Source organism: Taurulus bubalis (genome assembly GCF_910589615.1).
Source record: "Taurulus bubalis genome assembly, chromosome: 2".
NCBI classification, from domain to species: Eukaryota; Metazoa; Chordata; class Actinopteri; order Perciformes; family Cottidae; genus Taurulus; species Taurulus bubalis.
In genome coordinates this window covers 5,797,556-5,820,798 of record NC_136590.1, presented here as the reverse complement: position 1 = coordinate 5,820,798, position 23,243 = coordinate 5,797,556, and the positions used below count along the sequence as shown (strand labels likewise).

The window sequence follows — 23,243 nt, the reverse complement described above, 5'->3', positions numbered from 1 at the left end:
ATATACATATATAAACAAAATGGCCATGTGTGTTTCCTTAATCCTGAATTAAATTATTTAGCCTGTTCATCATGATTACGATTATGGCGAATTGTGTATTCATGACGATGAGCAACCCGCCAGCATGGAGTAAAACCATGGAGTGAGTACTTCATTAATGTTTGTTTTTTTGATAATTCCTGTGTCACATTTAACACTTTCTTATACTAACATGTGTTTCGTCCCACGTGCAGGTATGTTTTTACTGGTATCTACACCGTTGAGGCAACAATCAAAGTGTTGTCGAGAGGTTTCTGTGTTGGATCTTTTACATTCCTTCGAGATCCGTGGAATTGGCTGGATTTCATGGTGATCAGCATGGCGTACGTGCACTTTTAATGGTTGTGTTTGTTATCAGAAAATCTTTTCCATAAACTCCACATACTGGCATTGTGTAAATTGTTATTCAATATAAAAGTTGATATTGCGCAGTTGTTTTTGTGCATTTTTAATAAATAAAATGTTGAGCCTTATTTGGCTTCAATTCATTGTTTTATGTCTTTTCACAGATACCTCACTGAGTTTGTTGACCTTGGCAACGTGTCAGCTCTCAGGACATTTCGTGTACTTCGAGCCCTTAAAACAATTACTGTGATTCCTGGTATTTGTTTTTATATATATATATATACATACATATTAATATTTTACTGTATGTGTGTGACTCAGTGTTTTAATAAGTATGAGTGTGTAATTTCACAAAGGAGAAGGCATATATACTGTACAGAAAACTAAATGTTTTCATTTAAAACCTTTGCCATTATGTTTTGAGAAGATAAATAGCTTTGCTCAATCATATATGAATCATTTGTCATATTGATTATAATTTGTTGTCGCAGAGCTGTTTTCAGACATATCACTTGTATGTTGTCAGGTTTGAAAACCATCGTGGCCGCTTTGATCCAGTCAGTGAAGAAAATGGTGGACGTCATGATTCTGACCGTCTTCGCCCTCGCTGTCTTTGCCCTCATTGGCCTTCAACTCTTTATGGGAAATATGCGGCAGAAATGTGTGCGATGGCCCCTCGATACAAACGAAACCGCCTTTGAATTTTTTAACACCACCGCCACGTTTAACGACACGGCGTCCTTCAACAGCACCATGGGCTTCAATAATACAACCTATTCTAACAGCACCTTCGATTTCAATGAGTATATTGAAAACACAGGTGTGTCTAACACATGATACAGCTCATTTTTAAAGCTGTAATTGTCCTCAGTGGAAAAACGTTTTTTTAATCTTCTTCTTGTTTGCTGATAGATAATCACTATTTTTTGGATGGCAGCCTAGATGCTCTACTTTGTGGAAACAGCTCTGATGCTGGGTATGTATTCTGCACACTGACATCATTTAATCTGGTCCGAGTGTGGTTTGAAGGATGGGAGAACAATTGCAAACCCTTTATCTTTGTTGATAGAAAGTGCCCAGAAGGATACACATGCATGAAGGCTGGGAGGAACCCCAACTATGGCTACACCAGTTTTGACTCTTTTGGCTGGGCCTTCCTGGCGCTCTTCAGACTCATGACCCAGGACTACTGGGAGAACCTTTTCCAGCTGGTTGGCACTTCTTTCATTTGTTGCAAACAGATTCATGACATCTAACTTGGAACTTCAGCCGTGAAAATAATTTTTGTCTTAGTTCTCGTAGCTTCTTTTTTGCTCCCAACACAGATCCTGCGGGCGGCCGGTAAGACATACATGCTGTTCTTTGTGGTGATCATCTTTCTGGGCTCCTTCTACCTCATCAACCTCATCCTGGCTGTGGTAGCCATGGCTTATGATGAACAGAATCAGGCAACTCTGCGAGAGGCCATAGAGAAAGAGGAAGAGTTCCAGCGGCTACTAGAGCTACTCAAGAATCAGGAAGAGGTAACTGTTTCAAGCAATAAGCAGACAGCTAATCATACATTTTGCTAGCCAATCAGAGCAGACTAGGCTTTTTCTGGAGGGAGGTCTTAAAGGGACAGGCGCTAAAACGGAGCATTTCAGACAATTAAGGTATATTCAGACCGACAGTATGAGAAAAAATATGTGTTTTTTTAACATTGAAGTAACTAAACATGTTTTAGCATAAACCCATAATATACATATACATGTTAAAATTAGCCTTATGTGTCCCCTTTAATACAGAACTATGATAACTACCTATGATTGGCGTGATAATGCCTATCAAATTGTTGGTAGTAGTAACTCAAACAGCCGTTAAAAGCACTGTATTTATTCCTTTTTATATACTTTTACTCACTGTTTACATCTTCGTATATTTATTACTTCTCATTACATATATACATTTACGACTGTACATTCATGTTTCATTGAGTTTACTCAGTTTGCAATTGCCACAATTTTGATTTGTTATATTTTCTCTAAACTTACTATTTTATGTCGTACATTCTCATTTTTGCTTGTGCAATTTTCTTTTTATACTTACTGAATGAGTATTTTTTTTGAGGGAGCCTGCAATCTAAGATTTTAATCAGCAACAACTGCTTTGCTGTAATTGTTGTTCACATGATTAACTTACTTAAACAACAACAATCTCTTAGCCTATAGGTCTCGGGAGCCGAGCCACTCTAACCAGTAAGAATTCGCAGAGTCATCACACCATCTCTGAGTTGACAGACGATGAACGGAGCCTTGGACGTGATGAAATTATCAAGGATTGTAACGGGAGAATCATTCCCCGTCTGTTAATCAGAGCACCCACCATGATCCAGGTGAATCCCTCACCCTCTGGTCACAATTAATTGTTGTTTTAAAAACAAAGTCGTTGTTTGATTTCAAACTGGAAAAAAAAAATGTATTCATACATTTTACAGTCTGCTGCAGAATACGAACTCAGAGAGAAGTCCATAGGCTCCGTGCACAGCATGCTGTATCTGGAAGAACCAGGCCTGAAACAGAGGACTGCTAGTGCTCTGACGGTGCTCACTGTAGCTGCTATGGAAGGTACAGTGCCAACAAAGGTAGAAACGTAGCTATGATAATGCATCGACGATTATCGTACAGAATCTCAAAATGCAAGGGATTATTTCCTCGCTTTAATCAAACTAAAATAACAAGACAGAGCAGCCGGATCTAAGCTTCTGCAAGAGTCAAGTTCCTACAGGGAATGAAGATAAGATGCTTTAATGTGAGCTCTAATTGATCAGATTATCAAGCAGTTATTCACATCATACACTGATTTTACCCAAGGCCAATACAGTAGCATTGTCTTGAGCTTGCTATAATCACATTGTGCGCTGGACAAATCCCTGTCAACATCCAGTGTCGCGCCCTCGTGGTGTTAATCTTTGGCTATTTTAGCTCGACTATAACTTGGCACAGACATCAGTGCTCTCTGTTGTAGCTGTATTGTGCATACCATTTAAAGGTGATTTAAAGTAACAACGTGTAGAATTTAGTGGGATCTATTGGCAGAAATGGAATATAACATTAATAAGTATGTTTTCTCTAGTGTATAATCACCTGAAAATGAATACAACCGTCCAGGTTTCGTTACCTTAGAATAAGCCGTTTGTATCTACGGGTCCTTTTCAAAGAGTCTGCCATGTTTCTACAGCAGCCCTGAATGGACAAACCAACATTCTTCGGCTTCCCAACCGTGATCAGAAAACATATTGGCTGATGTGATATTTTTCGTCTCCAGGGCCCATAAACGAAACACGGGAAATCTTTGTTAGTCTTAAGGAGCTGCAGCATTTATTTATTCACAAACTGCAGCTTCCAAAGTACATTCACTTGAAATCCTCACCGCTAAACTTACTCTCGTCTGCCCCGCTGCCACCTCGTGAGGGTTAAAACTCGTGAGGGTTAAAATTTGCCGCCACACTGGTTCTGCTATTCGCCAAAGGACCTATGCTCCTCTTCCAACAACTCTCTGGATAGGGACAGAGTCGGCCACAGTAATTCTCACAAAGGATAAGTTTCAACCCTAGATGATGCCAAATCTTACGCAGAACTTTTTAAAGCTTCGATCAATTGACAGTAAACTATCTAATTGTTTTTCTTTGTCTAGAGTTGGAGAATGCTCAGAGGCCGTGCCCACCCGGCTGGTACAAGTTTGCCGACATATTCCTGAAGTGGGACTGCCACCCGAAATGGGTGTTTTTCAAAAAGTGGATGCTCTTTGTGGTGATGGACCCCTTTGTCGACTTGGGCATCACAATCTGCATCGTGCTCAACACCCTCTTCATGGCCATGGAGCATTACCCCATGAGCCCCGAGTTTGACCACATGCTCTCCGTGGGGAATCTGGTGAATATGAGGCCACGTTGCATTTACATTTCTATCGCGGAAATGTCCGTACGCCTCAGACTTGATTTGATATTGATCTGCCCCTCCAGGTTTTCACTGGGATCTTCACAGCAGAGATGTTCCTCAAGCTGATCGCCATGGATCCCTACTACTACTTTCAAGTTGGCTGGAACATCTTCGACAGCATCATCGTCACTCTCAGTCTGGTGGAGTTGGGGCTGGCGGATGTCCAGGGACTGTCTGTCCTCAGGTCCTTCCGTCTGGTGAGAAGCAAGGATTGGATTCATTCTTATCCATTCACCCCAATGAGATAACTTCCTTCATTGTTATCCACTGTCTTTTGCTTGTGTCGTTCCTGTGTTGGAGATAGCTCCGTGTCTTCAAACTGGCAAAGTCCTGGCCTACGCTCAACATGCTGATCAAGATTATTGGTAACTCGGTCGGCGCTTTAGGAAACCTGACTTTGGTGCTGGCGATCATCGTCTTCATCTTCGCTGTGGTGGGCATGCAGCTCTTTGGCAAGAACTACAAGGACTGCGTGTGCAAGATCTCGTTGGACTGCGAGCTGCCGCGCTGGCACATGCACGACTTCTTCCACTCGTTCCTCATTGTTTTCCGCATCCTGTGCGGGGAGTGGATCGAGACCATGTGGGACTGCATGGAGGTGGCCGGAACTGGGATGTGTTTGATTGTCTTCATGATGGTTATGGTCCTTGGAAATCTAGTGGTGAGTGCAACAATGATTCATTCCCTGCTGATCCCCCATCTTAAATCTAAAGTGTGGGGGGGCTTCTCTAGTGGCTGTGTTTATAGTCATTGCTCAGCACACAGTAAATCTTAAGTGCTCATTCCCGAGCTCACATATAGCGCCGCTCAACTGCACATGCGACTGTGAAGCTGTAAAGTTGGCAAACTATTTATAAAAATTGTTCTAAATCTAACAGTTATCTTAACCATAATGCCAGGGGATTTTGTGGTCTGCATGTCTCAGCAGTCTATTGTTAACCTCTCATCTGAGTGAGGGTGGCCAAGGACGGACGGACACAGCTGGGGGAGAAGATTGTATCCACCAGGGGGCATTGTAGGTGTTTTTGTATATGAGTGACACATACATACATAAAAGAATACAACATACAGTATATCTGCATGTTTTGTGAGTTTAAATGTGTCTTGAGGTTGTGTTTTTGGTTTATCAGCAGGATTATGGGAAAAATTTGATTTTCATGAAACTTGGTGGAAGTGTGTATCATGGGCCAAGAAAGAACAGTTAAAAATGTAATCAAGCTGATTCGCTTGGTGGAGGTCTAGAAGAGCTGACTGTTCACCCAGCTTTTCACACAGCGTCTGGGTGAATTTGTGCACATGGCAGAGGAGTTTGTGATGCTTTGGGAAGAATCCTGACTGGTGCATGCTGAAATACTTGTCCCTGACATTTTATCTTGGCCTCACATTATACGGATGAAGGAGGGTATAACACAGATGATCACTCTTTCAGGCATCATTTCAGCACAGTATTCAATGACCAGAGCCAAAACCACTTCCTGTTAGGTTATTCATAGATATGGAAAGGAAATGGCTCATCGCCAAGCTGAAAAAAGTATTGCGACGGCCACTCTGTGCCAAAATTACCGCGACTTTCTTGGGATGCACACTATTTGCACTGACATAAAGGAAAATAGTATATTAACACACGTCAGAGGAGGGGGAGTTCTAGTTGAATCGAATGACTCGAGCCACCAAACAGTGGTTTTGACCTTGAGTATGTGCTTAGATCCGGCTCAAGGAAACTGGCTGCCACTGAGGGAAAAAACACAGACAGCTGAGCGAGCAGAGCTCAGGTGGCAATGGGCACTGGGTGTTAAGGAAAAGTCATATGATAGCAGATTAAAGTGCAATTGATGAAGAGGTAATCATTTTTAGCCATCAACGCCACAGCATATGGAGTGGCTTTCCCTTTGATGATTATATTATGCTCATTAGCGTTGAGTTTTTGCCTAAGAAAAAAGAAAAACACAAAATATTTGATTATAAGGCTCGGATTATTAAAGAAAACTGCGAGTTGATTTTATGTGCGGGACTATTTTTTGTCTTGTAGTCACCATGAGGTTGCCAGGTAATCAGCGGTTGTGCGGGGAAAACAAACGAGGCATAACTTGAGAATTAGAAAGTTTTAGATTTTGTTACCTTTGAACATAGCCATGCTAGCAATTATGTATGCTAAGCTAGGGTAACTGTCTGCAGCTGCAGATTTAAACAAACAGATGGTTAATATCGATCTTATTATGAAACTCTTGACAAGATAACAAATCGGCATATTGACCAAAATGCTGCACCTTTCGTTTTAAGATTTTCTAGCTTTGAGGTAGAATTCTATTATTAAAACAGTTTTCACTCCTCCACCGTCCGGCAGCTCATCCTCTTTACTGATTCACAGCTCCCACACTGGAATGAGGCCGACCGTGTAACCGTGATCTCCCGCTAAACCTGAACAGGAACCGAGAAATTGACCAACAGGTTTAGACTCTAAAGATAGCTGCGTCTGCAACAGGAGGCCGACGGCATAATATTCATTGATGTGCCATCGCAGGAACAATTTGATATGTGATGTGTATTTGAGACTTTTGTGTTCAGCAATGTCGGCGTACTTTGACTTGACGATTATTAAAAGAATCATTATTTCACATGCGGACCCTGTAGGGAGTCACTCACCAACATGTTATGATCGTTTAAATCTGGTGCATATAAATAAACTAATATAAACTATAACAATATATATATTTCTGACTACAGAACTATTGTAGTTTTTCACATCAAGGTGCGAAATGAATTTGTGGTAATTTGACATTTTCAGTGTAAACTTATCTTGACCCTCAGGTGTTGAACCTCTTCCTGGCCTTGCTGCTGAGCTCGTTCAGCGGAGACAACCTCTCCACGGGGGACGAAGACGGGGAGATGAACAATCTCCAGATTGCCGTCGTCAGGATCACGCGAGGCATCGACTGGTTCAAAGCGTTCGTCGCTCGAACCATCCTGCGTATTCTCGGCAAAAAGCCCAATGAGGGCCCTGAGGACGACGAGAACCCCAAAATGGAGGAAATTGAAATGAACCACATGGACACCAGTCAGAGTCTCAAAATGGCCGATGGGATACGTGATTGTTTAGTCGAAGGCCGGCCTTGTGGACTTATTGTGGACGGAGAGTTTAGTCTCAAAGTGCCAATCGCTCAGGTTGAGTCAGACTTTGAAAACCTGGGCGAGGATGATGATGATGATGATGATTCAAATGACTCAGAAATTTCAGATGTGAAAAAGAATGAGGTAAGGTGGTCAATCTATTTATCTACGTACACTGGCAATACAGCAGCCACCAACAGCATGAAGATGTTTCACTTTGACGTCTCTGACGGGCTTTATGAAAAATAAAATCTCATCTTTAAACTCACTTTTTATTAACTAATGTATTTGTTTAAATGACTTTAATTATTTTGTTATGTTTTTGATTTGATCTGCTTTAATTATTTTCTTTGTTTTGAAGGGTGCTAAATGAATAAAGTTATTATAGTGATAAAACACATTGATTACATTGATTGATCAAAGGTGAACTCTGACCTACAAACCTACCGGGGTCAGATGGCGTCTGGACGTCACAACTTGAATTTGCCCGTCATTCAGTCTTTAATAACAGGACTGGACAACTTAAACCTTTATCCTTCTTATCGGCACATGTTTCCCAGCAAAGCGCCGCCCAACTTTAACTAACTAAATAAAAATGGTGACGCTGATAATTGTCCAGATCTAACCAGTCAGTAAAAGAAAAGGAAATAACAGTGAGATGTCAGTCAATCTGTAGACGTACACACCGTCCACAGAATAATAATACGGATAAATAATAGGAATTACACCTGTGTAGGTGTTTTACAGAGCCTTTTACAGTCGTGTCAACTGTATATTATCTAATCGTAAGCAAAAATATATTTTAGGGTGAAAATGTATGTCTTACTGCTTATGAACTAAAGTTCATTCTTTATTCCCGTGCCATTTCAGGGAAACTTAGAAGATGAAATTAGAGCGCTGGGAAATGTCCAAGTGAGTAACTCTGCAGACCGACAAACCTCAAAACATTATTGATTATGGTCATTTCTGTATATGTGGTTGTAGGGGGGGAATGAAAAATGTATATTTTGCATGGTGGCTTTGTAACTGAGCTTCAATTGTAATTCTTGACTAGCTGATGGGTGCTTTGAATGATGGGGATTCTTCAGTGTGTAGCACAGTGGACTACCAGCCACCTGAGCCCGAACCAGAAGAGGTGGAGGAAGAAGAGCCGGACCTCGCGGAGCCAGAGGCCTGCTTCACCGACGGTAGGAACAAACCCGCGGGATAACTTGCCCGTAAAAAGGATCTTCTCGCAGACGGTGAACTCTTTTTGCCTCTCCTGGCCCCTCAGAGTGTGTGAAGCGCTGGCCGTGTCTGACGGTGGACATCACCCAAGGCAAAGGCAAGACATGGTGGAACCTCCGCAGAGCTTGCTTCACCATTGTGGAGCATGACTGGTTTGAAACCTTCATTGTCTTTATGATCCTTCTCAGCAGCGGCGCTCTGGTGAATACTGACGTCACTGCATCAATTTTCATGATGGCGTTTAGATGCTGTAATACAGTCAGGACATGTATCTGAGTGTCTCATGTCTTCCGTTGGCAGGCGTTTGAAGATATATACATAGAAAGACGCCGAACCATCAAAATTATTCTGGAGTATGCTGACAAAGTTTTCACCTACGTCTTCATCGTCGAGATGCTCCTTAAATGGGTGGCATACGGCTTCAAGACCTACTTCACCAACGCCTGGTGTTGGTTGGACTTTTTCATTGTAGATGTAAGTTTTGGCATCCTATTTTGTACAGCTCGTCTCTATGTGTAACCTTTTAACAGAACACGCAGTACGAACATGTTTGATGTCAGATCATTTCTCGTGGTAACGCGTGAATAGGAAATGTTTTGATTCTGCTACAGATTTCCCTGATTAGTTTAGCTGCCAACTGGATGGGATACTCCGACCTCGGGCCGATCAAGTCCCTCAGGACTCTCAGGGCCCTTAGGCCTCTTCGGGCGCTGTCGAGATTTGAAGGGATGAGGGTACGTTTTTTATTCTCCTGTGCAACCTACGTTTGAGCGATGTGCACGGCTAACCAGAGGTGGAAGTAACGAAGTGAATTCATTTGAAAGTACTTGTACTTTACTTAAGTTTGGTCATGGTTTTTGAGAAGGATATATTGCTGTTGAGTTTTTCAGATATATTTGTATTCATATTTTGGCGCTTCATGCCATATAGGCCCATTATATTGGAAAGAAAGCAGACACTTCTACGGCCAATACCTCCAAAACTAGGCGACTAGATTGATAGATAGCTCTAAAAGGTAAGAGAGAGAATATGTTTTTTTTTATTTTGGGGTGGTCCCTTTAACAGTTCCACCCAAGAGACATTTCCCCTCCAACACATGGTTTCCATTTCACTGTTCAAATGATCCAACAACTCCCTAAAAATACAAAATTTGAGTGTATCAGAACTTTTTTTTTCTTCTCCTCTCCTATTAATCATCACATGACCCCTCCGATTTATGAGGTGACCTTTTGGATAAAAGTAGTTAAAACTAGCTTCACCTCAAGCAGCTAGTACAATTATGATGGATTAACAATCTAATATGTAAAATACAATACATTCTCAGTGAAGAGTACTTTAGCTGCATAACGAATACTGCATTTTGCTGCTGATACATTCATACTATTGTTTTTTGTTGTAAATATGTTTTATTGATTTTCACAGTTTTTATCCCACCAGGGAAGAGGATTCATACATGTCTGAGGGCAATTACAGATTGAAATGTAAAACCTCATTCCCAACCCTACCCACCCAATGTAAGGTTTCAGGCTATGTAACTTATACATACATTTATACTTTATTAGTTACATTATTTTTGCATCGTTATACTGGTACTTTTACGTTAGTAAAGAACACTTCTTCCACCACTGCAGCTAACGTTTATCTAGATGATGCAAAAGATGTGGTGTTTAATGCATTATCGCACTAAATTGACTGGCTTTCCTCTTCAATGTGTGTTGAATGCATGCTAACATCGTGGCTGCTGTACCACAGCTGACTGAGGTAAGCGTACGGGTAGGACTTGATGTCAGGAGCAAGCTTGTTGCTCACTCTCGCAAACAAAATAAACCAGGGAACATTTCCATACATGTCTTTATAATCCCTTAACTCTAACAAAGTCCTCTCCTCTGAACAGGTGGTGGTGGGCGCTCTCGTCGGAGCGATTCCCTCCATCTTCAACGTGCTGCTGGTGTGTCTGATCTTCTGGCTCATCTTCAGCATCATGGGAGTTAACCTGTTTGCTGGGAAGTTCTACCACTGCATCAACACAACCACGGGCGAGCTCTTCCCCATGACGGTGGTCAACAACGTGAGCGACTGCATGGCCCTCAAAGAGGCCACGCAGGAGGCCCGCTGGGTCAACGTCAAGGTCAACTATGACAACGTGGGACAAGGTTACCTGTCACTGCTTCAAATTGTGAGGATGTGTAGTTTCCATTATTAAACACCTCGGAATGAAAGCTGTTGTGTTCAATGACGGATTTTTAAACCATTTTCTGTATTTTCAGTCAACTTTTAAAGGCTGGATGGACATCATGTATGCTGCCGTCGACTCAAGAGAGGTAGTTATTCATTACAGTTATGTCTTGATTTAGATATTGGTAACATTGTAACCTAACAGAAGAACCTTCATTCATTCACAAAGTATTGTAAAACAATATTTAAGTAAATAATGTAACACTTTTAGTTGATTTATAAATGTTGATTTGTGTATAAACATACATATATATATATATATATATATATATATATATATATATATATATATATATATATATATATATATATATGTATGTATGTATGTATATGTGTGTATATATATATATATATATATATATATATATATATATATATATATATTACTTTATTTATATTAATTACATTTGGAATTTTTCTGTATGTATTCATTCAGTTTATTGCAATGGAATTATTAAAAGAATATTTAGAAGTCGAGACAACGTATGAGAATGGAAGAATTGCTTAACAGAAATCCCAAATAACTTTTTAATATCTTCAAGGACAGGATGTATACTAATTATTTTTGTATTGGTTATATGAATATAAATAAAGTAAATGAGATTAAGAAATCCAAGTCTAGAGTTCCAAGAGTCTCCCTTCCCTTTCTAACACCCCCACCCCCTGCACTTTAAGATAATTCAATATATAGGTAATAATATATATGTGACAGATGGTGATGGGGAAGTGATACCAGTCTTTGGATCAACAAGTATCCTCTGACTAGTATCATATCCCCGTTTAACCTTTAATCTTGTCTTTTCCTTATTCCACATTTCTTACTTAATAATTCAGTAACAGGAAAAGGACATATTTTTATTTTCTAAATGTTTTGTTCCTCTTTTAGGTCGGGGAGCAGCCCTCTTACGAAATCAACCTCTACATGTACATTTACTTTGTCATCTTCATCATCTTCGGCTCTTTCTTCACACTCAACCTCTTCATTGGTGTCATTATTGACAACTTCAACCAACAGAAGAAAAAGATAAGTATCACACTTTTTCTTTAGCAGTCTGCACAAAAGCGATTGATGTTTTTCTTTTAGTTACATCCATTCTTATTTATATACCTGTAGTTGTTACACCCTGGTCTATTGTTTTCCTGTTTACAGCTTTTCAAATATTATTTTCTGTTTTATTCTGGTACTCACCTTTCGTCTCTCGTTCAAATACTTCACTTCCTGTGCGAGGAAGTGATTACTCAGCAGTCAGTCAATGGCAGTATAAAACAGGCGATAAAAAGTATATTTTTATTGCCTGAAAATGTGTGACACTGCAACCACGAGAGGTACTTGAGTATGTAGCCATGAAAGAGTACCCAGAATATTATGTAGTTTGGTGGCGCAGTATGCAATATTATCTGCAGACAGACACATAGAGGCACACAATCACTCACAGACTAATACATGACCCATCGCTGCAAGAAAACCTAACAAAGCTGCAAGAAAACACAACCTCAATCTTGTGGTCATTAATTAACAATATGTTTGTTTTATGTTGTGTCTGCACGGAGATAAAGACCTCTTCATGACTGAGGAACAAAAAAAGTACTACGAGGCCATGAAGAAACTCGGCTCCAAGAAGCCACAGAAGCCGATTCCACGTCCAACGGTTTGTTTGTAACTGATAGTAATATTAACACGTGTTATTTTGTTTGGGCAAAACTATTTATTTGATGTTTAAAAGAATAAATGAGGTAACCCAAAGTAATGACACCTCAGCTCGCGATGTCACCGGTGACCTCTGCGTTGACCTTTTCTACATTCTGCGTGGCTCAACGGGTCAAATGACCCTTTTGGGATTTCTGCTTCTGTTCCTCGACCCTTCTTCTCTTTTGACCTGCAGAACCTAATCCAGGGACTGGTGTTTGACTTCATCAGTCAGCAGTTCTTTGACATCTTCATCATGGTGCTCATCTGCCTCAACATGGTGACCATGATGGTGGAGACGGACAACCAAAGCGCGGAGAAGGATGATTTCCTCTTCAAAGTAAACGTCGCTTTCATTGCCGTCTTCACCGGCGAGTGCACGTTGAAGCTCTTTGCCCTGCGGCACTACTTCTTCACCAACGGGTGGAACGTTTTTGACTTTGTTGTGGTCATCTTGTCAATAGCTGGTGGGTACATTTCCATTACTTATAAACTGTAAATTGTGTTCAAGGGTTAGGGTTAGGGGGTTAGGGGTTTGGGTTACTTACAGTTTCTAAGTAGACTTAGAAACTGTAAGTTGTGTTCAAACGGATAAAAGGTGTTCATATATTGTCTCCTTTTTATTTCAGGTACGATGCTCTCGGACATAATCGAGAAGTACTTTGTGTCTCCAACTCTGTTCAGAGTGATCAGACTGGCCAGAATAGGCAGGATCCTGCGTCTTATTAAAGGAGCAAAGGGCATTCGGACGCTTCTCTTTGCTCTAATGATGTCACTTCCTGCTCTATTCAACATTGGCCTCCTGCTCTTCCTCATTATGTTCATCTTCTCCATATTTGGCATGTCAAACTTCGCCTACGTCAAAAAGGAGGCCGGAATCGACGACATGTTTAACTTCGAGACGTTTGGCGGCAGCATTATCTGCCTGTTTGAGATCACGACGTCAGCGGGCTGGGACGGGCTTTTGCTTCCGATGCTGAACAAGGAGTTTCCGGACTGCGATCCAGACTTTGAGAACCCCGGCACGGATGTAAAGGGTAACTGCGGCAACCCGCTCATGAGCATGGCATTCTTCTGCAGCTACATCATCGTCTCCTTCTTGGTGGTGGTCAACATGTACATCGCCATCATCTTGGAGAACTTCAACGTGGCGCAGGAGGAGAGCGGCGATGCGCTCTGTGAGGACGACTTTGAGATGTTCAACGAGACGTGGGAGAAGTTCGACGTAGACGGAACTCAGTTCATTGAGTACAGCCGGCTCTCGGATTTCTGTGACACCTTGCAGAAGCCTCTGAGGGTTGCGAAGCCCAACCGTCTCCACTTGATTAAAATGGATCTGCCCCTGGTCATCGGGGACAGGATCCACTGCCTGGATGTCTTAATGGCCGTCACGGAGATGGTCTTGGGAGACACGGTGGAGATGGCGGCGATGCGCGAGAGCATCCAGGCCAAGTTCGTCCTGAGCAACCCCACCTCGGACTCCTTCGCGCCGATCACCACGACGGTGCGCCACAAAGAAGAGCAGTGGGCCGCCGTCGTCATTCAGAGGGCTTACCGCAAGCACCTGCTGAAGCGATGCGTGCGCCACGCCGCCTTCGTGCACCGCCGTAAGCGGGTGGGCAGGAAGGAGGAAGACGACGATCCACCGGAGAAGGAGGGCATGCTCGCGCGGAGGATGGGAGTGCTCTACGGGAGCGACGTGGACCTCGCTGAGGAGATGGAGCAGGCTGATTTAGAAACTCTTGCAAGCCAACAGCCTCCGAATCCCGAGACACTGTCACATGACGCAGGGGCCCGGTTTGGCACAGAACCCCCCGAGCCAAATATCATGGTTGTGCCTGTAGAAATCACAAGTGAGGTGTTATTACATTCTGCACCAGACCCACACCTTGTCACCCTCCATGCAAACCTGAAGGAGACGATCGTATAATATACAGCAGAAGACAATTGATGATGTTGTTTTTGGCCACATTAGATGAAGAGTTTACACAGTGCTTATGAATGCTTAAACTGGACAAATAATTCCAGTTTTTTCATGTGATATTCAAGCGTCTTTTTGGTTTTACGGTTGAAACTGGATGATAATCATATATACATCGGCATAAAAAACCACTATTAATGATAAAAGAGAACTAACTATAAATAAACTACATAAAATTTCAACAAGAATTCATCTGGTTGTAAAAAAAAAGTTATATTCCAAAATACTAAATTACTAGATGGACTTGCCGGCGACGCTTTTTCTTTTGATATTGGTGGGAATAAATAGTTTAATTTAATTGACATTTTCGAATTAAAGGCACAATGATATGTGATTTCTCAGCATGTACCTGCACACTGGCTTTCAGAGAACTTCTTCACTATCTGTCAGCTAATTAAATAATAGTATTTGTTGTTAAAAAATTAAACATGATAGTGAACTGGAAATCTGATTTGATAGTTTCCTAGGGAAAAATCCATCTGGAAATTTAAAGACAAAGCACCCTGTATGTCTGAAAATAACATATATTTCAGTATTTTTTTCTATGAACAGTCATGTAATGCAAGCTGTGGTTGAAGCTCTCAAGCTCTCTTTGGCCTGCAATAACTTTATTTTTGGTATGGTTATTGTTCCCACAAAGCCAAATTATGCGCCCCGGTTTCTAACCAAAGAGTAACTTGAACAACACATGGAAAACCCTGAATGACCCTATGCTTATGTCAAACACCGTGTTTTCATTGAAAAAAAGACATCCATCTGATGGGACGTGAATGCAACACTATCCAACTCTTCTGAGCAATATTTGAAAATTAAATCCATATTTCGGGGCTAAACAATCGGTATAATTTTCGAAAAATTAAACCGGAGCAACATCCTATTCCTGCTTACTTTAAGTCACTTTTTATGTGTGATCTCATCAACGTGAAGGCTCTTCATGCAAATTATTTCAATTAGGCACTAACAGCTTTTGTATGGTGGACTTAGTTTTGTATTTAAGGCTTATTATGCTTATCACATTTATCCCGGTCTACCAGTGAAACCCAGTTCTCTGTTATTCTTTATTAGTTCACAAGAACACGGGCCAGCTAACGCAGTTAACATCTGAAGGCCCAGTTTATATTGCACTATTTATATCCCTTCCAGGTCAGTTAGAGCAGACTGGAGAGATCTTCCTGTTTTATAATTTCACCACTGATATATGCATGTCTTTTCAATGTTTTTGTCTATTTTTGTTTCACCTCAGATAGATCTGAAAATTCAAGCAAGCAGTCCCTTGTTTTCCCTTTCAGCATTTAGAGTTAAACACTGTGGCTTTAACCTTAAGATTTGGTGTTTACATGAACAGAACTGCTGAGCTCCCGGTTCATTCAACTGTATTTGTCTACTTGATAACAATTCTCGCTATAATACAAGTACTTGCTGTAGATTTTAAATTAAGTTTTGCCAACGATTGCATCAAATTTGTCTTTTTACTTGATATTAAATGAATTTAAAGTTCTGAAACGCAGCTGAGTGTTGGTTTAGTTAAATGAATCCATGAGTGAAGTTAAAGGAATACCCCACGTTTCCAATGTGTAGATAATATCCAACACATTTAAATATTTAGAAATACAATCTCAACCCTGTCCTCGTGTGGAAAGGTTGCTTAACCTGCTGTTGTTTAAGTCTTAACTGAATTGAAAACGTCTTACTCTGAATATATATTTGTGAATAACATAAGTACTTTTACAGTGTTACAGTTAGTTTGTTTTTTACAGTAGCCTACAGAGGGTTGTCCCTTCTCTTGTGTATGTGTTGAGAACCGTTGTAACGTCAACCCAGAGGGATAAAAACAACCGTGAATGTCTTTGTCTCCTCCTGCTGCATGGCGGTTGTTCTATAATGTGACCTGCAGCGATCCTATTTAGGATTGACTCCAGTCTCCTCTGATGCTCCACGCAAACTCACAAGATGCTTGTGTTTACATTTCTAACGGAGGGAGAGCTTTACTGGTACACCCGCAGTCAGCGTTGCCTGTATATACACGTTGTTTTCTTCGTTTTTTCTTTCTCTATTGTATATTTATATCTTTTTGTTATTGTAAAAATTGTAAGTATATTGTGAGAATAAAAATACTTCTTGGAGGGAAAAGTAGGCTGAGTTATGTGAAGCTACACTGAGGCCCTCTGGTGGTTTGTACACCAAACAGGTCACATTGTATTGTGCCACTTTGTTTTATTTTCAAACTTTTGGGAGTGGAATTGTGAAATTAGAAAACGATCCAGCGCGTCCTTTCCCTCTATGACCGGCGTATGTATTCGTGTGAAATGGTCTCATTTGTTGGGGACTATTTGCAGCCGCCGGTTTGGTTCAGTGAGTATTTACAGCAGCAGGACGGTGTGTGCCGGGCTCACTCAAAATAAACTATGCCTGTTCATGGTAATGAAGAATGAAATCATGAAAGCATATGAAGCTCTATAACTATCAGCTATACATTTGTCATCGTCTCATCTCGAGTATCGAACTCTTGCCTCTTCCACAGAACTGCTCATTTCAGCACTTTATATTGGCTCGCTTGTCCGGTCGCTATTTTTTGTTCATGAGTGTCAACAGGCGAAAATAAGCACTGCCTCTTACAAGAAATAAGGAGGTGGGGTGTCTGATTTATTTGCATGTTTTTGTGGTTGCACGCTATACGTCTTTGCCCAGTGCTGACTGGCATTTCTTAAGAGGGATGTGTTGGTCTGACATTTTGGCTTCCTGGCAGAGTGGTGCTGCTTTAATCCCAGCGGAGGCTATTTTCATCGGTTGATGTCCAGCCGCCAAAACAAATAATCCGGGCTGCAACAATTTTGTATATATTTTTGGATTATCCTGCTGATTATTTTCTAGATATTTAGTCTAAAAAACCCATCAGAAAACAATAAAAAAAAGAGTTCTTAAAATGTATTTTTCGTCCAAAATGCAAAGATATTTTATTTACTAACATGTAAGACATGGAAAAAGCCGCAGATCTTCACATTTGAGAACCTGAAACCATAAAATGCTTGACATTCTAAATCTAGTATCAACGTTGGTGATTTTTTTGTCTATCGCCAAATTTGACTTCTGGTTGCAGCTCAACAAGAAACAGTTCTACCGTTGATTTAAATCATTTTGGGGCAGCCACCATTGTTTATGGGAAATGAAGGACTGAAATAGAAAAGGACCTTCAGCTTGACCAGCTCCATAAAAACTGAGTGGATGCTGCAGGGTGCATGCATTCTCTGAGGGAATAAAGGAAATGTGATTAGAAAGCAGTGGTGGGCCGTCAGGGCCAAGCTAAGCCTTCTCTGCTGGCCTAAACAGAATCACAAAGTTATAGCTGTTGTATATATTTTTTTGTATTATAATTTTGTTGTGCTTATTCTCTCATTGCACAGCTCCTGTCTTCCTCTGTTGCTCTGCTTACAGCTTGCAGCGAAAACAATAAACGATAAATAAAATGGACCCACTGGCTTTGTTGCTAAATTGATAACGTAAACATGATCATGCTCATGTCCATATAGAAGTACGATAAGTCGATAACGTAAAAAAAAGGTTGGCGGTCACGTCCATATTGTGATCATCATGCCTATTTTGCAGGTCCAATGTTTGCACTAAACACAAAGTACAGTTGAGGCTGTGATGTCATTTGTTTATGACCAAACACCTTAAAACTAATACTGGATATATTAAAATGTTACAGTAACATGACAATGGATCACCAAAGGATCACCAAAGTTATTACAATAAGTCATAGTTTATCATATTTTGATGATTATCAGGAAAATATTATAGGAAATATTTTTTGGGCAAAGATAATCGGGACAAAAACGTCATATTTTCCACTGAAAATTCCTCTTTAAAATACAAATGTTGCCAATTTTTCAAAATGTAACATATGAGAACTTTGGCTGCTTTTGTGAAACAAGAAGTAAGGCACCAGAAAAAAAAATTGTATTGTATTGTTGTGGTTATCGATACTGAACCTTTGGTATTGTAACCATATCAAGCTCCATAATAATTTGCCATCACATGAATGTGAACTTTCCCTATGTATCTTTCAAACCAGCTGAATGTTCATGTTTAACCATCTTGTTTCACTCGTCCCTAGAAATAGAGCACATATAAAATGAAATAGTTTTTTAAAGGTAAAGATGTGGGTTGTTTTGAGTTATTTTGGTTCGATGTTGCAGTGCTCGTCTTCCCCTTATTTGCCTGTGTGGTGACAGACAGACAGCCCACCCACTGCTGCACACACTTCTTCTTCTCCTCGTTCACGACCTGCAGAGAGATTCAGGACAAACGTGTGTGGACATCAGGGCTCTTAACACACATATATATATATTTATTTTTCTTTTGCATGTCATCATGCGCTGGCTGCTGGCTGGATGCTGCGGGCTCGCTTTGATCAGCATCTCAGGTAAATGTAAACTTTTGCAGTTAATAAGTGGCGGAAAGAAATGAAAATTAACAACGATGGCAGTCTTGGTGATATTAACATTTGTGAGATTCTGAACGTTATTACAGCGTCGATCATTTCATAATGCTTCACGTAGACATTTAATTCTACTTCTTTTACGACTGTTTAACCGCAGCTACAATGCATGTCAGTGTTTTGCATGTTATTTTTGACTCTTCAGAGCCATTACTTCCTGACCATCTGGGGGGAAAGAGGAAGTTGTCCTCTGAGACAAAGACTATTTATTTTTGTATATACTGCATGTACAGTTTACCTTGTGTACAAGTTATCTATCAGGTTCCTTTATTTCATACCTGTAGTCCGTTTTTAATAGAAGATAAAAGAGAGTAGAAAATATGTATCCAAACCCAATGTAATTGTATTTGTTGAGCACATTTAAAAACAACAGTTGACCAAAATGCTGTGGAACCAAATATAGCAAAGACATAAAACCATAAAGAACATAAAAGCAAAAAATAAAACACCATGTATATATGGTGAAAACTGACTTTTTTTAAACTATCCAATCCCAACATACATTGAGCTTTAGATTGGATTAACTAATGCCTGAAGTCTCTCTTCACTATAACTACATTTATACATAATACATTTTACAAACCCTCCTTTTTACCGCCTGATGGCGATAAACATGTGAAAAACTATTGTTTTATCATACTATGAGTCTAAATATTACATTTATAATCATGTGACAATGGAGAAGAAGCTGATGTTTGATACATCTTCTTGATAAATTGTTTTTTTATTTTCAGCATTAGATTATTAGACCGTAGATACATAATCAGTGTTTTCACATCCTGCAATAACAGCATGGTGTTTAGAGCCGACAGGATTTGTCAGGAAAGTCATATTTATGTAATTTATCAAGCAAAAAAAAAGCGAACGACTCTTCGGTTGCAGTTTCTTACACTACATTTTGATTTTCTTTGTTTTATGTGGTTGTAAAGTGAATAACTTTGAGTTTTTACTTCCCGTTAAAGAAAAAATGGGCAATGTGGAACCATCACTTTGGGATCTATGACTAAATTATGAATCAATTCAGCAAAGCAATAATACACATATTAGAAATTAATCATCTGTTGGAAAACTATTGACTACAATTAACACACTCATCACTATAAGCAACCGTATGGTGTCTATACTTATTATTCCATATGCCTGCACCGCACGGTAAGGAGCATTGGTTAAAAGTAAGCCCAAAAGACAAAGCCAGCATGTGAACATATAGGATTTGGGGATTCAACATGTAACCCTCAGCATATCGTTTGGCGGTATATCTCTATCATCCATAACGTCATCGGTTCTTGGCATCATTTTTGGAGGCCCCCAAACTATGGCCAAATGATCTGCATGCATGTTTGAGCTGCCGTAACGTAACTGTGCCACAATGACCCTCAACCTTCCCTTTGTCTGCTCAGTGGCCCTAAACCCGGTCGTGACGATCACCCAGAAGCCCCGGTTCATTGGTGCGAAAACCAGACAACAAACGAACACAATGATCATTTGTTGTCAATCCGAACGGAAACTCCTGCCGGCCAAGGTGGAGTGGTTCAAGGCCAGCAGGTACGACGAGGAAGAGCGAGACAGACGCGTGGTCGAGACCGGAAAACGGTTTGTGTTTTTTAACAGTGATCCGAAGCTAAAGTTCCTCGTCGTGCACGATGTCCGCGTAGAGGACAGTGGCGTGTACTACTGCAAGTTAAACAACACATGGGGACCAGGGACTGAACTGCAGGTTGTCAGTGAGTAATGTCTCGTGTATACAGACACATGATGCAGTGTTACTTACTGCGATGAGGTCCGTGCCAACACATGTCTTTCCTCTCATAGGACACATTGACCTTCCCCGGGCTCTGCACCGGAGCAAGATGAAGGATGGTCTCATCTTCCTCCAGGGCCTGTTGCTGGCCGCGTGCATCGGCGCCATGCTGCTGCGCAACCGGCAGATGGTGAGGAACAAGACGAGCAAAACACAGTGAAACTGGAATAAAGCTGACGATGTGCAGAACAATATTCACATGCAGTGCCGAGATAACGTAAAAAAAATCAAGGAAACTTCAGCTTTTTGGAATACAAACAGATGTTTGCAATATTATAAACATGTTGCCAGGTCACAGTCAACATATATGATCTTGTTTATTAATGTCTGATATTTCTGATTGATCAATTCATTGTTAACAAGTTCCCGGCCCCCAAGGTAATATAGAGGACTTCACATTGCTTGTGTTGTCTTATTTATAATTTTTTTAAACAGAGAAAAGCAGCATATCATCTAATTTAAGGAGATAGAAACCCTTTTTTTGGTATTTTAGTTTTGTTACGTTGGGTCAATGTAACACTAGCTATCTTACTTCTCGTCGACATTTTTCAAGGATTAACGTTATTTAATATGTCATATGTGCTTTTGTGTGCATTTTGTGGTGCTAACGCCTTAAAATGTCTCTTTTTTTAATGTATTCTTTATCTTTTAACAGTTGAAAAAGCAAGACAGCATATATGAGGAGCCTGAAACTGATCACATCTATGAGGTTTGTTTGCCTTCATTTTACACATGTTACTGTATATTGAACAAAGACCACGCGTATAAGAAGTACTTTACAGTCCTAATATACCATACTAGATTAAAAAATGTAAGTAAAAGTATTATCATCAAACTGTACAAAAGGAAAAGTTAGATTGTGCAGTACAATGTTCTCTGTCAGTGTTTTACTTTTACATATTATGATGTTTCTTGATTAATATTCTGTTGTTAATATGTTTGACTACTGTAGGTGTATTAAACTCCTTTTGTTTAGTAGTTTAATGCATCATATTCTCTGAGATCATCCTTTACCGGTTATACTTGTGAAGACACATCTCAGCTGCGTTTTTGTTTTACATCAAAACCCACGTGAAAGACACAGCAAGGATGTCTCCTCGCACCACTGAGCTCATAACCACAATATGATCTCTCAGGTTCTTTATTTATAAACACAGCATGTACAATAGGCTGAACTTTAGTTTTCTTCTTTTTTGTATTACTTGTAGAAATCATAGAGGATTTTTCAAGTAGCACCTTTAGTACCAAAATTGCTTCACATCAACGTAGAAAACATCAAAACAAGAGAAAGCAGACAATCCTAATGCAAAGACATACACAGTCAAAAATGTAGTTTGAAGTATTTATAATGAAACGTAGTCGAAACTTCAAGTCAAAAGGTCAGCTTTGCAGTCAAGTAATAGTAATAGTAATAATCTTCTCTGTTAAATAGAGAAAATGCCTGACAAAATGTGGTTTTACTGGAAAGTTAAAGTGGAAACAGGGATTTAAGATAAGAAAATGTGTGGCAGATATTGCTATAAAAACTGTATAATTCACTTCTTCATTTACTCATAACCAGTAACATATAGACTGATATTTACACATCTGAACACACAACTCACATTATACTCTTTTATTATAACACCAATATTATTCAAATAGCCGTAATGGTTGCAGAGATACACCTTTTTTAGTTTGGGTATACAATTTTCGAGCAGAGGCCTAAACATAGGTGGATTGTCAAAAGGTTAACAGTAAGAAGCAGCAGAGATCTTTTTTCAAATGGCCTAAAGGATATTTAAATGTGAACCACTCTGCTGTAGCGTTTTTTGCAGCTGCTTATCTTTTGTCTTTTGAGTCACGTTCGAATCGGTGGCTATGCAAAGCAAAGGCATGCACTGTGCTTTTACGAGGACTCCTGAACGCCTCAGGGGACTCACACATTGGTGCATGTTAACTGACTTGAATCTGACTCGTTTCCTGTCTGTCAGGGTTTGACGATCGAGACGTGTGGTGGAGGTCTGTATGCGGAACTCTCCCCGTACGCCCAGGTCGAGGGAGCCCAAGGAGCCGAGGGAGCCGAGGCCCCGTGGGAGTGAGACGGCCTCACAATCACACACTATACAAGTTATACGTTCTAAATACATTGCTCAAGGGGTAGTTTGGCTTCTTTTTTTTTAAAGTGGGGTTGTACAGTTTGAGGCCCTTATTCAGACAATCCTAAATCCAGTTATCTGTATCCTCAAAGTCACAAGACTCCACTGACAAAAGCATTCATTTTACCCTTCAGAACGCTGGCGTTATAGTCAACCACTGCCCGGATCGGTTAGTTAGTTTGAGTTTTTGTTTGACTTTGGGGATTT

The 23,243-nt window shown here is 40.3% G+C and overlaps 2 protein-coding genes across 2 annotated transcripts; both read left to right on the top strand.

Annotated features, from left to right (window-relative positions):
- The first annotated feature begins 59 nt into the window (after positions 1-59).
- Positions 60-16,734, top strand: scn4aa (sodium channel, voltage-gated, type IV, alpha, a). Its single transcript, XM_079237599.1, has 23 exons — positions 60-142; positions 234-362; positions 549-640; positions 911-1,204; positions 1,297-1,360; positions 1,454-1,595; positions 1,710-1,907; positions 2,585-2,755; positions 2,858-2,987; positions 4,057-4,295; positions 4,385-4,558; positions 4,666-5,022; positions 7,170-7,613; positions 8,524-8,656; positions 8,743-8,897; positions 8,997-9,170; positions 9,308-9,430; positions 10,591-10,872; positions 10,964-11,017; positions 11,818-11,959; positions 12,483-12,580; positions 12,815-13,085; positions 13,248-16,734. The coding sequence occupies exons 1-23, from the start codon at positions 72-74 to the stop codon at positions 14,546-14,548; spliced, it is 5,238 nt and encodes a 1,745-aa protein (XP_079093725.1). The 5' UTR covers positions 60-71; the 3' UTR covers positions 14,549-16,734.
- Positions 16,735-18,970: 2,236 nt separating this feature from the next.
- On the top strand, positions 18,971-22,979 carry cd79b (CD79b molecule, immunoglobulin-associated beta; the record flags this gene model as incomplete). Its single annotated transcript, XM_079237248.1, has 5 exons — positions 18,971-19,022; positions 20,498-20,821; positions 20,910-21,028; positions 21,554-21,607; positions 22,872-22,979. 5 exons carry the CDS (start codon positions 18,971-18,973, stop codon positions 22,977-22,979), a joined length of 657 nt encoding a protein of 218 aa, XP_079093374.1.
- Between the last annotated feature and the right edge of the window lie 264 nt (positions 22,980-23,243).

What these genes read in the sequence shown, in the direction of transcription:
- scn4aa (XM_079237599.1), top strand. Translation starts at nt 72, where the DNA reads ATGATTACGATTATGGCGAATTGTGTATTCATGACGATGAGCAACCCG. An exon ending in CTGCCGTCGACTCAAGAGAG is followed by an intron (nt 11,018 to 11,817) that starts GTAGTTATTCAT and finishes TTCCTCTTTTAG; the next exon opens with GTCGGGGAGCAGCCCTCTTA. An exon ending in GGTCATCTTGTCAATAGCTG is followed by an intron (nt 13,086 to 13,247) that starts GTGGGTACATTT and finishes TTTTTATTTCAG; the next exon opens with GTACGATGCTCTCGGACATA.